General features: G+C 41.8%; 1 protein-coding gene across 1 annotated transcript; it reads right to left on the minus strand.

Annotated features, from left to right (window-relative positions):
- Positions 1 to 2,529: 2,529 nt before the first annotated feature.
- TPBG (trophoblast glycoprotein) lies at positions 2,530 to 9,511 on the minus strand. The gene is made up of 2 exons (XM_068678096.1): positions 9,354 to 9,511; positions 2,530 to 9,024 (listed from the first exon to the last, which is right to left on the minus strand). The coding sequence occupies exon 2, from the start codon at positions 8,964 to 8,966 to the stop codon at positions 7,740 to 7,742; it is 1,227 nt and encodes a 408-aa protein (XP_068534197.1). The 5' UTR covers positions 8,967 to 9,024; positions 9,354 to 9,511; the 3' UTR covers positions 2,530 to 7,739.
- Between the last annotated feature and the right edge of the window lie 6,915 nt (positions 9,512 to 16,426).

Here is a 16,426-nt window from a genome sequence, read left to right on the forward strand (position 1 = left end):
ACACTCATCTGAGCCCTTGTAGAGTTTATGGGGAACTATAGGAGGTTTTGGGAAGGAGACACCAGAGCTGAGCTGCAGTAAGCTATTGTGCTAGAAGTCTCCCAATCCACTTAAAACAGCACACACACCCATACCGCAAATTCAGCACTCCGTTTCTTTCTGCGTGCGTAGGGTTTCTGACAAATGAAGACTGCGTTAGCGGAGCTATTTTTGGTGCCATTTTACTATCCCGGGTGTCAGAAAAGTTTGAGTACTGTTTCTGCATATTTATTTTTTTTTCTAGACTATTTTCTCAAACTAAAATCTTCTTTTGCCTCTGGGCTTCCACAGGAGTTTTCTGGTATGCTGGAAAACCAAATAGAAAGGGGCAGACAGGAAAAGAGAAAACCCATGTGCAAGATAACAACAGATATCACCTACTAACTTAGTAACAAACCTTCAATATTTGATTTTCTTTATTTTATTTGACTTGTTTCATAGGAATTGTACCTTTGCTTACAGAGGCAAAGTAATCAAGCTTGGCACAATAGAGAGGTGATGGAAAAAAGGGTATTTGGATCACAGATGATTAAAAAAGTGAGCTGGGGAAGAGAGAGGATATTTTGCATAGAGGTGTTATGGAGATCTCAATTAAACCAAGAAGCAATAAAGAGCAAAGACTGGGGGATTTGAAAAGCTCTTACATGTATTTATAGCATCTCTTGAGTATATACCGGACACATGCATTTTCACACTTTTTTTTTTTTTTTTCCCACTTTCAGTTCAATTCACCTTAAAGAAACAACCACACAACGTGATTTTCTGAAAGGTGTTCCAACTGCTTTTGAAAACAAAGCCCCTTAAACTACCTTGAAAGCCGAACCCCAATCACTTTAGAAAATGCTTTAGAAAACCTTGGCTGCTTAACCCCGATCTGTGCCAACTTCAGTGCCAGTGCTAGTTTAAATCCCCAGTGCTTGTCAGGGGCATACTTGCCCCATGTGGACACTTTGATTCCCTTTGCAATGTGTGTGGAAAACTAGGCACCTAACCTAGCCAAAGAAAATACTGAAGATATTGGTGTGGCTTGGACTTTACTCCGCTGTTGTCTCGATTTACATCATATATATATTTATATATGAAAAATATGCATGCATGTATAAATAAAATGAGAATTCTTGTTTTTGATGTTTAAGAGCTCTCGATCTTCTTCAGGCTAACAAAAACACACATTCCTGAAAACACGGAAACAAAAGCACTGGGTAAAACCACTGGCTTAAAGGGACTCCATTTTTTATCTACAGGATTTGGCTACTATTTGTTCTTAAGCTGTTTAAGAGAATGAGTGAAGACACCTACCTGAGGATGAAAAAACAACTGTCAATACAGTAAGTATTCCTCTTTCCTTCTTCAAAACAATCTTATTACGTTGTTCAAATGCCCCAAAGTGGTGTCAGTCCATGATCACTTACAGCACTCTTGAAAGGAATGGTATTTTTTATTATTTTGGTATTTCACTTGCTCAATGCTCTTACATTGCCAGCATGAAGTATACCCTGGATTCTGTTAAAATGTCTATGTGACATTTGATAATGTCAATTTGACAAATGAGTTCTTTATTGCATAAATGCCCACGATTTCATGCAAAGCTACTGCAGGGTATGCCACAGACAAAATTTATACTGGAACAAATGGAGTAGCTACAGTAGGCTGTGGACAGATATTAACACAACAGCCTGAAGATAAAATCTAGGATAGATCAGCCCATTCCTGCTAAAACTGAACATCCTCCCCTGTTCGGTGTCCCTAACAATGTGAAAAAACAGCAACAGCATGCAGCTTAAATACACGGCTAACCAAGTCATCAGGTATACTACTGGGACAGCCCCCAGAAATTGCTCCGTCCTGCTAAAATTTCAGACATCTGCAATAGCTATCTATGACAAGATGAAATGACATCTTCCCCCTTGAATTTCCACATAGTCACAGTCCAAGTACTTACATTAAAAGAAGTTGCAAGAAGAAAATAGTTTGCCACCAGAATGTTTTTTTTTTCTTTTCTCTGAAATTTTCTATTCATTCTCTGTTTTCATTCATCCTCTATTTCAGCAACACTTTTCTTTAATACTTCCATCACAGTAAGAAAATGCATGACACCAATAAGAGTGCCTCTGCGTTTCACTATGTAAATAGACATTTGAAGACTTCAAAATACACAATTTGATAGAATCATTAAAAACTAAAAATCCATTACTGTTAAATTTAGAATCTGCAATGAACTTGAAAAACAGTAATGCATATACAAAAAAGAAAAAGCTATCAAATCATGTCCAAAAATAACAAGAATGGTTAAATCACAACTCCTTAAATTCACTGACGAAATTTCTTTCTAGAGAAAGTAATCATACTGCCTGGGTGGAAGTTGCTTTTTCACTATTGTGTCATGCAAATTCACAGTACAATAATCATTTTGACCTATAGAGAAAACACTTAGCAAAGACCTCAATATCTATGAGGACTTACAATAATTAAATCAACACTGAGAACATATAACATTAATAAGCAATCTAATAGACATTTTATTTTATTGAGGTATCATTTTTTAATTATGAAGTAAAAGTTCAATCTGAAAAACTCACAACAGTTTCTTGCATATCTAAAATGTCTAGAATAGCGAAACATTCTAGAACACTAGATGGATTTCAAAACTTTTCATTACTGTATGCACTGAAACAACATTGCTAATTTATTCAGATGCTTTCATGCATAATTACAGGAAATCACGAATCTGTTCTGTTATTTTGTAAGTCTGTCATCAGAAAGGAAAAGCTATCTAATGAATACTTTGAAAAATATAAGTAATTGCAAGTATTAGATTATTAACTGAAATACAAATAGTGTCTAAAGTACCATTTTAATTCTCTAAATAGTTCCCTATTTCTACTTAGGATAAGATTGGGAATGCACAGCCTGATTTCAAGCTTTGCCTACACTACAGATGACTTCTGGCATAGCAAGGTTTTCCAAGGATGCGACGACATGAAAATTGTAACACTGTTGAGAAAGCAAAATTCCTTTTTAGGGACATACTTATGCTGCAGACCTATATTTCCACTTTGAAAAGCTTGTGATTTTTTTTTTTTCCCTCCAAGCTGGGAGAGGAGTGCTGTTTGGTTTGTGTTGGTACAAGGCACCACTTTTCTGCTACTGCTAAATTGACTCAAGAAACCAGAGGAACGCATTTAATTCTGCACCAGCAAAGGACCCTTGCCACCCACATGGTTTGTTTCTCTTCTTTAAGCATGTATGAGATATCCAGTAAATGTCACACTCCCCAAACAGACTGTCTTTCCCTCTGCCTTGGTGGGCTTTCATTTAAGTCAAGAGCTTTGCAACTAGCAAGCAGCACATTTATGAAAACAGAGCATGGAGCTGAGGGCCTCATTTAATCATTATTAAATCAGCAGAAACTGAATTAAATGCAATCTTCTATTATAACCCCCAAAAACACCTGCCTTGCAAATATTATAGGACGTGACTCCACCTGTTAGCAAAAACTCTATTTATAGCAACAGGAAGAAATTAGAGCCATACCCATAAACCATGACCATAACATAAAAGATACAGATTTTTCCTGTCGATAGTGTTCTGATTTTCAGTGCTGATATCTCTCTTTCCTTTATAAGCCTCTCCATTCAACTGTCTCTTAAAGAATATAAATGCCATTTGGAAGCTTGAAACCGAAACGTTTTTCTTACCAAATGCTATTTTCCTTCATCATATGCTGAGAATGAATGGTTCTTCTTGAACATTCAGCTGCTAAAGAAAAGGAGCATATCAGATTATCACTCTGTCCACCTCGACAAAGGCTCTTTTTCATGCTAAGACGTAAAGGGAAATGAAGATGCAAAACCATAAATACAGGTGCAGTCAGACTGATTTCTCCACCTGCGCAGATTCATGATACTCCTTTTAATGGATTTCTTGGGAAAATGAGGCAAAAAAAAAAGGAAATTATGTAGATGCACAAAGCGCAGAGTATACCACAGGGAAAATGCTGGTAGAATAATGAGAGTTGGGATCTTGGCACAGTCATCTTGTGAATATTTTGTCACGCCTGTCTTCAGTGACATCTCAGTCAACAACTGCATATGGGTCTGAACAGGCAGCTTCACAAGCTACCATGTCGCTGGGGATTGCCACTGGTTATTAAAAGGTAAATTACCCAGAATAAAGGTTTAAAGTAGTTGCACAAAGCTTCAAAGTACTTTTTGTGTGTGAAAATTATTGGCAATATTACGGCTTGCTGAGAGTAAAAAACGTCAGGTGATCTAACACTGAGCTACCTTGGGTAAAGAAACATTTAGGGAATTTTCTGTTTCTTACTTGGCAACACGGCATATAGAAAATATTTACGTAAGATACATTAAAACAACCTCAATTCCTTGTGTTACTTCTCTAAGAAAGTTTTAAGCTCATTACAACAAAAACTAGTTTCAAGAGAGCAGTTGACCCTTTGACAATCCATCGTTCTTGCTTCTTAGCTGCGTTGCCTTCCCTTCAGATTTACCCACTCCTTTCTGTGTTACTCGAAACATCAATGACAACTGTGTCATGCAGAACTTTGGGGTTTTACGTATACAAAACACATTTTAGAGGCATTCAGTACTGCACGTGTTTTATTGAAGAATGAATGAATAAAACAGCCTGGCTAATTAAGCTGCTCTGGAAATAGTAATCAATTGAAGTTTTAGGTGTCAAAGCAGAATAAAATATGCTTCAGAAGAACCCTTAAACTAATGATATTTTAAATTAAATAGTTTTCAACCAAGCTCTGAAGCACTTTGGGAGCTACTTTTTGTATGTCTTCTGAGTACCACTGTAACTATTTCGTAATAGGAAAGGAAAACAAATTTCAAGCACTGGTTATAGAAGGGGATTTAAGACCAAATGCATTATACAAAGCACCAAAGCATTCACTGTCAGTCAAACACTGTAAGAGAATGTCATCCATCACAATATTCACACATGCTAACTGTTATATCCTAACAAACGCACATATAAGCAAATGGAAAAAATAGTTTAAAGTCTCCATCACCAGGTCTCTAATTAAAGTCTATTACAATGAGGTTCCATGATACAAAAATAATAATAATCTTTAGAATAATAGGTGTGGTACAAGAGTTACACTTCTTCACTATACAAATACTCAGTCCAGTGGTGACAGACTGTGATTCAAGTCGTTGCCTATCCTTACACGGTTCTATAAATGCATGTCTGTTACATTAACACATTACAGACCATAGGTTTTCACTGCAGTTACTTGAAAGCATCTGTTAAGAAAACAAACAAACAAGAAATTGACCAAGAAATGTCTTTGTTTGTACATATTTTACCTATAACGTTAGAGGAGCATCTTAAGCAATGATGACACTCCTCTCCTCTTGGCACTGTATAGATGAGTGTAAATTGGTAATCTCCAAAATGACCAATACAACACAGCACACTGCATAGCTATTGTAAACTCTACCTTGTTATATAAACTACTGGATGTATGCTAAGTATGAACAGTTTGCATAGTTGCACAGTAATAATTATTCACACCGGGCTCTTTTACACTATTCTTAAAATATGTGCAGCTAACATTCAGGCCAGCAGTTTGCTTTTAAGAATCCACAAACTTAAATTCATATGCTGTTATTCAGGTATTGCTCATACATTTAAATACAGCAGGAGGAATAGGCTATTGTTGAAGACACATTAATTGTAGAATACACTGATTTATCAAAATATTGATTGTACTTAATGTTCTTTTTTACTTTCGAGGGCAAATGTACAAAAGCACATTAAAAAAAAATGCTGGTATTGAATAAAGCCCATTTAAAGAAATAGAAAATTAGTCTAAACCAACTTGTGCTACTTGTTTTGACAATGTCTGAAGTTACAAGGAGAGAAAAATGCATTTGAATAATACTGATGCCCCAGACAGATTATATTTCTTCTGATTCCTTAAGGACTATTTTATATTTATGAGCTCTTACCAAAGGCATATATCTATGACAAAACTGTCATTTTTGAAAATGAAGGAAAGTTGCTGCTAATTCATAAAATTTTAGAGATGCTTAAGAGCTTCCATTAACAATGACCGTAGAAAAAGCTCCACCAATATACTGACAGATACCAATTTACATTACACTTTCACATTTGGTGTATTTTTTTCATTAAAAATCTAAGAATGTATTAGGAAAAATGCATTAATTACTGATGGACATTGGAAGGTTCTTGCTAACCTTTCAATATGCCTTCAGAATTAGTTAATAAATGATGCATTTCTGAAGTTTGTCTTTGCATGCTTCATATATTTACATGAAAATGCATTCCCAAGCAAGTAATAAGCATGAGAAATTACACAATACTTAAACATACCTGTTAGAAGTTTTAAGATAAATGCAAAGTTCCATCGAATTACTGAATGTAGTCACTACAGGATCGCACCGAGAGTTTAAAATCAAACAGCAAGAACTTAATTTACTAAGTGCTGCACTGACTTACGAGTCTGAAGCTCACTGACTACACGACTGAGCTGCATTTAATTTAGTTCAGGACCTGCAAGCATATCTTTTATAACAAACACCTCCATTCTGGTACAATTTTGTTTAGCTTGCAAACTCTGCAATTTAATTTGAATGTTTTTAAATTTGGTAGAGAAGAGCTTATGTAAATTCTATTAGCTCGTACCTTCCCAGCTAGATAGACACTAGCATCTGTCTCGACGTTTTGCAGTTGTTTCGGGAGAGCAGACTGGGGCTTTTGTGCCAAGTGGAACTACTCTCGCCGTTGATCAGTGTAATTCTTAAAGCCTATTTCACAAAATTGTCATAAATATTTATGTCTCTAAGCTACACGTTCATACAAAATTTTATTCGGATTACTACCGTAGGGCTATTACTCCAGAGAGTCTAAAGTTATTAACATTCTTAGATGTCCGTACATTTCTCATTAAACAGCAAACTTCAACACAAGTTCTTGTAAGACTGTTTATTGAATTTAACGGTTCAGACGGAGTTTAGATGCAGCTTATATAGAAAAAAAATGTCTTTTCAGGTAAACTGCAATCAAAAATAACTTAGTATAAAATACTAAGAGACTAACTGAGATCGTAGATTTCCTAACATGTAAAACTATAAAGTATTTGTGCATGCTCACTATTTGATTTCCTTTGTTGTTACAGAGGACTTGTTAAAAGGAGTTTCTTTGTTTTTCTGAGACTCAGTGTAAGTCTATGAAATGGAATCATCGTCATCACAATTCAGATATACAAGACCAAAACTGGCACAGAAGATCGAAATCTTTTTTTTCCCAAAAAGTTGAGGCAGCTTTTGTTGAATGGTATCTGTGTGTGTATGTATATATATATGTATATATAACATAAACTCTGGTGGCTTTGGAGCATCACAGAGAGAATCCTTTTTTTCTTTTGAGATCTTTGAAAAAGCTTCCCACGAGTACCAACGAAAACAGGTTAAGGAGGAAGAGAAGTAGCAGCTTGTTTCTCACATACAGCCCAACACCATGCGCAGCTGCCCAGCATCTCAGAACGAAGAGAGAAGGGTAATGAACATCACGTGGAGGCATATCCCCCTCGTGTTGCAAGCACGTCTGAGATTTCTCTGGGGAGAGGGAAGCAAGCACAAGGGTAAAGCATCAGTCTACGTTTCATGCATAGCTACTGTGCGTTGCCCCGCTTCCGCGGCGCTCTGTCAGACATCCGAGTTGGAGCTGAGGTTTGTTAACCTGGGGTCGGCATTGATCTCGTATCTGTAGTGATATCCCTCCATGTGATCCCTACAGGCGTCTCGGATGTTGTGCATCCACTTTTTGATTCCTTTTCGGTTCAAGTACAAAACCAGGAGAAAGATGGCCCCGATGAGAGCCAAGACTATCCCTAAGAAGACGTAGGAAGTCTGTAGCTGGGAAGGCAGGTCTACGGGCACGGAGCAGTTCAGGTCCGAGGCGTTGATCTTCAGCAGGGCTTTGCCCTGCATCTTCTCGGGGTGGGCGCAGGTCAGGGCCTCCTTGCCCTCGACCTGGTCGCTCTCCTTGAGCCAGGCCACCAGGTCCTCGATGGCGCAGTCGCAGACCCAGGCGTTGCGGCCGAAGCCGATGTGCCGCAGGGCGGGCAGCCCGCGCCACTGGGCCAGGGTCCCGTTCCTCAGCACGCCCAGCGAGTTGTCGCTGAGGTTGAGGCTCTGCAGCTGGCCCAGCCCCTGGAAGGAGACGTTCCGCAGCCCCACCAGCGAGTTGTTGCTGAGGTCCAGGTGCCGCAGGGCGGGCAGGGCGCCGAACATGCCGGCGGGCAGCAGCAGCAGCCCGTTGTCGGCCAGCTCCAGGCGGCTGAGGTTGCGCAGGGCCCCTGCCTGCAGCAGGGCGGCCAGCCCCAGCAGGGCTCCCTGGTCGCGCAGAGCCCCGCGGAGGGCCAGCTCCTCCAGCGGGCTGCCGCCTTGGCCGAAAGCCTGCGGGCTGAGGGACGCCAGCGGGTTGCCGCTGAGGTCCAGCTGCCGCAGGGAGGGCAGAGCCGAGAGGGCGCCGGCCTCCACCACCCGCAGGTGGTTGCCGCTGAGGTTGAGGGCGCCCAGCTCGGCCAGGCGCTGGGCGGCGAAGGCGCCGGCGGGCAGGCGGCGCAGCGGGTTGCCGGTGATGAAGAGGTTGCGCACGTAGGGCGGCAGGTCGGGCGGCACCTCCGTCAGGTTGCCGTTCACGCACTTCACCGTCTTGGCCGCCTCCGAGCACTCGCAGCCGGCCGGGCAGCCGCCGGGCTGCTGAGCCGAGCCGCAGCCCAGCAGGACGTGCAGCAGCAGCCCCAGGCACAGCGCCCCGCCGCGCTCGGCTTCGCGCCCCGACATCGCTCCGGCTCCGGCTCCGGCTCCGACACCGGTGGGCGGCGGCGGCGGCCCGGCCCGCGACGGGACCTTCCCCTCCGGGCGCATTCGGCTCCGGCCGGCGAGGAGAGGAGAGGCGAGGCGAAGCCGGCTCCGCTCCGCGGACCTGCGGCGGGGGAAGGAAAGGCAGAGGGCAGCGCGGAGCCGCACGCCCCCCGCCGCCCCGTGCCTCGCCCGCCGCCCCCGACACGTGGCCGGCCCCGGCTCCGACCCCGCGGCTCTGCCCGTCCACGGCTCACGGCGGGGCGCAGGGCGAGACCCCGCTCCCCGTCCCGGGGCTCCCCGTCCTGGGGCTCCTCATCCCCGGGCTGCCCGCCCCGGGTCTCCCCGTCTTAAGTCCGCCCGTCCCCGCGCCCCCCGTCCCGGGGCTCCCCGCCGCGGGGCTCCCCGCTCCCGGCTCGCCCCGACTGCCGGTGCCGGAGCCCCGTCCCTCACCTCCCGCCGCCGCGTCCGGAGCCAACTCCACCGCCGCCGCCGCCGCCTCCCCCCCGGCCCCGCCGCCAACTCCTTGCCCACCCTCGCCGCGCCTGGCCCTGCCTCCGCTGCCAGGAGAAACCAAGCGCCGCCCCGGCCGGGGGGAGCCCTCACCGCGCCCGCCCCACGCGGCCGCCACCGCCGCTCGCCCGGCCCCAGCCCCCGGTCCCCGCTCCTCTGCCCCGCTCCTTCCCCGGGGCGGCCCGAGCCGGGCACCCGGCGGCACGGAGGGGCCCGCCCGGAGCCCCGCTCCCCTCGGTCCCCCCGGCTGTGGTGGTGCGGCCGGAGGTTTACCTGGCCGCCGAGCGGAGCCCGGGGGGCCCCCGGCCCCGTGCCGTCGAGGGGCAGGGGTTGGGGTTCCTGCGGGGAAGGGGCGATGCCTGCCGGGGAGACCGGTTGTGGGGAGGAAAGTGAAATAAAAAGGGGCAGCAGCACCACCAAAATGTCCCGACCAAGCCGCAAAACTAAACGGAGATAAAGCTGGCGGGACCTTTCGAGGCCCTGGAACAAAGGAATAAACCGGAGTGGCAAAGGGACAGCTTTACACTGAAATATAAGTTATACTGTGCTAAGGCAAAAGCCTCAATACCCAGCCACGTGGGAAACACCACTCCTCCCCCCCCCCCATATATTAGAGTTATCTTCCTTCTGCTTTCCTGGCCAGCTAGATTCCCTGCGTGGCCTCTCTGTTCTTTGGTTTTTGTCTTCTTTCAGAGTTCCTCCAGCAGGTCCCCCACGATCTGTGGAACAACCAGCTAAAGCCCCAAGTCTGTAGGACCGCTCTCCCCTGGTGGCATGGGGGTCCCACCAGACCAGGGTGTGTTGGATGGGAAGGTCCCAGGGAAAATGAAATAAGGAACAGCAGAAGTGATAGAGATGCAAGGCAAGGTCTTGGAGTCACGAGTGGTCCCAAAAGTTTGTGAGGTTGCTGCCTGGATGTGTGGTTACAAAAGCAGTGGCACTACACCGCATGAGTTTTTAGTTTATTAAAGGGAATGTGAATTCTGGATCCAAAAGGCTGTAGCAGTATAAAACTTAGAGAAGTGGATACGTAGAGAGTGTCTGTGTTTTGTAAGAGAGGCATGCTTCTCTAATCTGTTAGAACACTTTGGAAGAGTTAAAGGAAAAAAATATAGTTGGCCTGTTAGACAACAGTGGAATTCAGTGGCCAGTAAGACGTTTCCAGGAGTTTCCTGAAAGAAGATAAAGAAGATAGCCTGTAAAATAGTTAACTAAAAATATTAACAATTCTGAGGTCACATGGAAAAAATACTTACTGCATGTACCCTTTTTTTTTTTTTTTTTTTTTTTTGATAAAACATTTAGATACAATGTCAATTTTAATATAATGCAAAGAACAAAAATACAGATCATACTGTGCTGACCAAAATTGTTCTCCTGGTGCTTCATGAGTGTCTAGATGCATCTGCGTCTCTGAATAGTATTAGCTCCTCATGCAAGGAACTCCTTGTTCCATGTTTGTCAGTGCTGCAGTAATGCAAATAATAAATAACAAGGATTTTCCTATTAGCCAGTGCTGAATTGCACCTGCTCACCCTGCTTATGTTTGCAAGAAGAAAAACACTTGTTAATCTGCTCTGTTCTCTTCCCGTTTACATAAAACAGCTTTTCTCTGATGTGTACTCTAAGAAGGAAACTGCTTTCTGGTGAATACAGTTTTATTGAGAGGATTTCCTGGATGTGTTTACAATCTGTGCTTGGAAAGAGAAGAAGGAAAAACATATAATTAAAAAATATATATTTTTTAGATGAGTTTTGGATATTATGATTGATTGATTTGTGAATTTGCATTGCACAGCCCATAGAATCTCATCTCTTTTTTTTTTTTTTTTTTTTTTTTTTTTTTTTTTTGAATAAAGCTTATGCAAAACTTTGTACTGAGTTAAAACACAGTATTTGCAAAGACACAGTCTGGACTAGACTCAAACTGGAAGACAGTTTACCACAAGCAAATTGTTCCTGTGTCTGTTATTCCTCTGGGTTGGCTGAGAAGCTTCTGTTAACAGGAAAAATCAGTACTCCAGTATTTCAGCTCCCCCAGCCTGAAAATGTGATGCCTGCCTAAAGGAGTGCAGAGAGTTGTAGAGAGAACTGGCAATAACTGATAGGGAAATTTATGCTTCTTCTGTGAAGTGTTTCTACATTGCCTCTACAGTGCTTGAAGATACTCATAGGAAGTGGCCTTGGAAGGGTGGTGTTTGTGGTGTGCTAAAGTTTATACACCAAATGAGCAATAGCACAGGGACCAGAATTCTTTTCTTTCACCAAAAATATCTGCCCACAAAAAAAGGAAGAACAAGCTGCAAGTTCCATCTGCTTCCTCACATGGAGAGATCCAGCAGGTCCTCCAAAGGATACCTTCTGTTTCCCTTGGGACTCGGCTTAATTTGAAGAAACATCATCAGAATACTTAAAAAGGTGCCATAAAAATACTTAAGCAACCAAATGCTACCTTGAATTCTTTCGTGAATGCTTTATTCCGTACTCACATGCTACACACATAAACATTTATGTTCTGTTTGTCTTAAGTGTTAAGGTACACTTAAATTTATATGGTAGATTTATAAGGTAGTTATTGGTTTTTATATAAATTGAAACAATACAGAATACAATCTTCACATTATTTTTTAACTAGCACTTAGTTCCAGACACAAAAACACCCTGCCCTAATGATCTGGTGACCTACTCTGGTTTTCACTGTCTATATGATAAATGCAGGATAAATCCTACGGTTATCTTTACTTCTCTGTGGAAATCATTCAGTCATTAGTCACTATACAAGATAAAACCATGTTTGTATTTTCTTACATACTGTCCATTTTTATGTTGAAGAAACTAGACGCCGGTCTTATACAAACAATGTCAATTTTTAATACATTGAAAGTGTATATTAAATTTTCCTGGTACTATATGAAAAAAGATTTCAGCTATAAGTAACCTTTTTGTCTTAAAACATAAGTAAATTGGGAATCTCTAATAATGCACTCTTATGAGTTCTGGGGACTCCGGCATCCTTTAGGTGGAGATGGAAGGGATGATAGCAGACAAAGTGTCCTCACCTGAATATAACCAACACCAAAAATTTTTAAGAGTTATAGAGATACAGCTCACCTGGTTTTCTGGTGATCAGTAACAAAAAATGGCATAGAAGAGGCTCAGCAGTTTGGGAACATAGTGGGTTTGATTCCCCACCATCTTCTGCGTTGTATTGCTGTCTGTGCTCTGGCAAGGTGAATGCAAAGGGCAGCCTGGCTGAGTTAGGACTCGCCTCCCCTTAGTGACAAGCATGACTGAAAAATCATACTTGTATGCAAGTATGCAAGATTAAAAAGCCTGGTGAATCAGTTCCCAACCTCTTTTCCTCTATGAACATTGATCCTTTGAGACCTGTCTCTGGCCACTGTGAGGTCTCTAAGCTCTTGAGGTGTGTAAGTTCCTCATCTACTGAGCTCTTTTGCTTTGCCTTCCCAGCCTTCTCCTGCTTTATCTCAACTCCTCGCATCTTAGGGTTTCCTATGCCTGTGTTATGAAAGGAATGTGTATTTAGGAACTGGAAGGGAATGAGACCAGGAAGACAGCAAGACAGCATTGTTTTTTTCACTCTGCATTTGTATAGTACTTTCAGACAGCAAGGAAGGAAGATGATACTTTCCCTTCCCTCCAGCACCAGCGACTCCACCTGAAATACTGCATTCCATTCTGGCATCCTCCGACTAGAAAAATGACAAGAAAGAGCGAAGAAAGAAAGAAAAGAGCAGTAAAAGTGATTCAGAGGCTAGATGTATACTGACTTATGTGGAGAGACTAAATTAACTTTAAAAAGCTTGCACAAGCAAAAGGCCACGGAAGATATGTCTGTCAGAAAGCAGACTGTAAAACTGAGTGAAGAAGGGAGTTGCTTATAGTTAGTTATTCAAGGTGGGCAGGGATGATGGGATAAAATGCAGAAAAGAAAACTGCATGACTGGTATAAAATAAGCTTGCCTACATTACAGAGCTGTCTCCTAGCATACTGTGCTACTGGTATTCTACGTTGATTAATTTTAAAAAGTCCTTCAGAATTAATCATACGATCTCTGTGCTATATTCAACTGAATAAACCCATGAAGACATGACTAGTACATACCTGTGTTTCTGCCATGCTGGAAAAGAGTCTTAAAGACTCTCCAGCTGGTGAGTGTTGGTAAGTCTTGATGTATGAAAGGTAAATCTTGGACTTTTCCTGACCACTTCTTACAGCTTTGGGAATCTCTTTCCCTTAGATCATGGTTGTCAACACTTAAAAATTTTATGCAATTTCTCACAATTGCTTCAATCTAAGAACCTCTTACTTAGGTCCGATCTTTTTATCCCATGGAAGTCCACCATTTGTCTTTAAGTCCACTATGGTGAGAAATAGAAAGGTTATGCAGTAACTGAGTGTTTTGAGAGGAATACATATCCTTAATTTTCCCTTTGTCTACTGCTGTGACATTGTGGCCAAAAATCACAATGTCCTCTGAAATTACATGTAGAGTCTATTACGTGTCCATTCTGCCACTCTCATTCTGATAAAATTAATATCAGGATCAAAATACATCAGCTTTCTCTGTCTAAATTTGCCTGCTTAAAATACAGTAGTTACATGGATTTAATACAATAATGAACCTGATGTGTGTCATCACCAGCTAGCCATTGAAAGTTAATTTTACTGCACTTACTGAACAATTTTAATATCTTTTATGGGTACCACATGCATTTTACATTAGAAATTCAGTTATAATTATGAGCCTGATGTCATAAATGGCTTGAGGTCTGCCCCATTAGATTTATTATTCATGAATATAAACTGGAAAAAAACTTCAGTCACAGATAAGGAGCCAAAGTCTTGCTCTGGGTTTGGAGCAAGAGTCCACCTAGTTCAGCATTTTGCCTTTTATGGTGCTAGCACAGATTGCTGAAGAAAGACTGTAAATTCCATGCAAACGTGAACTCCTCAGTGCTTCCCAGGCCAGAGCTAGAAAAATGTCATGAGCACTGTTAGCTGATTTTTTTTACTTGAAAGATTTTCCCAACAGAAGATTCTCTCTTTGGTGAAAAATGGGCAACCTGTCTCAAAAAACAGCTGAAACCGACCCTGTGGTTTGGACAAGAACCAAGGAACATCTGAGTCTGCACAAAGGCAGGAGGTCAACCAGTGGTGATGAAGAAGAGTTATCAGCCCTCGTTTCCACGAACCCCCGGCGACCACCACCAAAAGGCACTGTGCAAGTGCAGACAGGAGGAGTTTATGGAAATGACTTCTTGGAACTAATTTTAATATGAAGTGGGGATGGGTTATGCATATGTATAGGCATATTTGGAAAGTTCATGAATATGTAACTCTTTACTGCATATAACCAAGGCAAGTTGCTGTGTTGGGGTGCATGCCTTTGGGAGCTATCCCGCTTGTGCCCAGTGCCGAAATAAACCACATACCTACTTTATAACTCATTTGCTTTGAGTTGTAGAGTTCTTCCACGAATCACTTAATATTGTGGATGTTTAGAAAAAAAGTAAATCAGTTAAAATTTTACAATTTTTTTTTTTTCAATTTCAAGCTCTGAAAGATTTTGATCTCAGGAAGGATCAAAAAGAATGAAAAAAATGGAAGTGTAGCAATGTATCTAATTAATTCAATTACAGTCTGTAGCCAAATAAAGGGAGAGACATGAAAATAATGGGCAAAATTATAATTTTTTAAAAAATTTAAGTTTTGAACAGGAAGAGAAACAGAAAACATTTAAAAATTATTTTTCATCTGTCTTTCCCTGCCATGTAACTAACATGACAAGAAAAACTATTTTAACATGTTTCTGAAAGATTTTTTTTTTTGTAGTTATGAAATTCTTTGTTCGCCTGCATATTTTTATTAACAAATACTTATTAATAAATTTAAAACTTCCAGCTCTTAAAATTCGACAGATGCCTTAATGCCAAGCCCATTCATTTTAGATTTTGATCTATACATGACTATCAATGCATTTCAGCACCATAATGTGTGCTTGATATTGTTGAGTAAACTCTTGGGAACACACACCATGTAAGTGCTGCAGATAAAATTGCTGTGTTGTTTCTTTGTTTTAATAGGACTTCCTTGTGCCATATTCACAGGGTAAATGTGCCCTAATGGGTAAAATGGCTTTCTGAAGCCTCTTCCCTTCCTTGGGTGCAGATGACCACCATGGAACTGTGATATGAATATGCAAGATATCAAAGAATAGTATTAGGGTGAACCATGTATACCTGCAATTTATTTTGTGATGATTGAGGAGAGCAGAAAATAACTGAGACTGCTCTGACCAATATTTGGGACAGAACAGTCACAGTCTACAGTATAGACTAGGGCTATCATTCTCCACGTCCCTTTTCCTACTGCTCATACCCCAGAAAGGTAAAAGAAAGAACTGAAAAACAGCTTCCATCTGCTGCTAATCTCAAGGCAACATGAGCATACATGGAGTTCCCACAACTGGGAGAAATCTGCTTGTACAAGATGTTTTGAAATGCTGAATTAAAGTATTTTTTGTGATGTCATGTTGAAAAAGATAATAAAAAAAATGCATCGCTTAAAACACAGCAGGGCTGGCATTGTAACAAGTGCTGGCCTGGATGAGCCTCCAAAGGTGGTGGTGCAGGCAATGTAGGAAAGATGTTCTTGCTCAGACTTTCCTGCTTGCAGAGATTTATGGCACAAAATTAGATCCAAGCTGACAATAGTTGTTTCTTTTACAGCTAGGTAAAATTATTCTGAAGTTCAGGATGATGATAGCAAGTAAATAAACGTGACATTTTAAAATTAATGTGGTGCCAGGGAAAATGGCCAGGAAGCAGTTGTTAACACTGTTAAATCATCTTTAAGTCATACTGAGAAAAAGATCCCAATGAAGTTTTCAGTGCTGGAAATGTTTTATTGTTTTTAATATAAATCTGCTGATGAAGGTTATTACCATAACTGGGGATTGATCACACTGGGTTGGGAGGTCTTGGGTTCA

The sequence above is a fragment of the Anas acuta genome, chromosome 3 (assembly GCF_963932015.1).
Source record: "Anas acuta chromosome 3, bAnaAcu1.1, whole genome shotgun sequence".
NCBI classification, from domain to species: domain Eukaryota; kingdom Metazoa; phylum Chordata; class Aves; order Anseriformes; family Anatidae; genus Anas; species Anas acuta.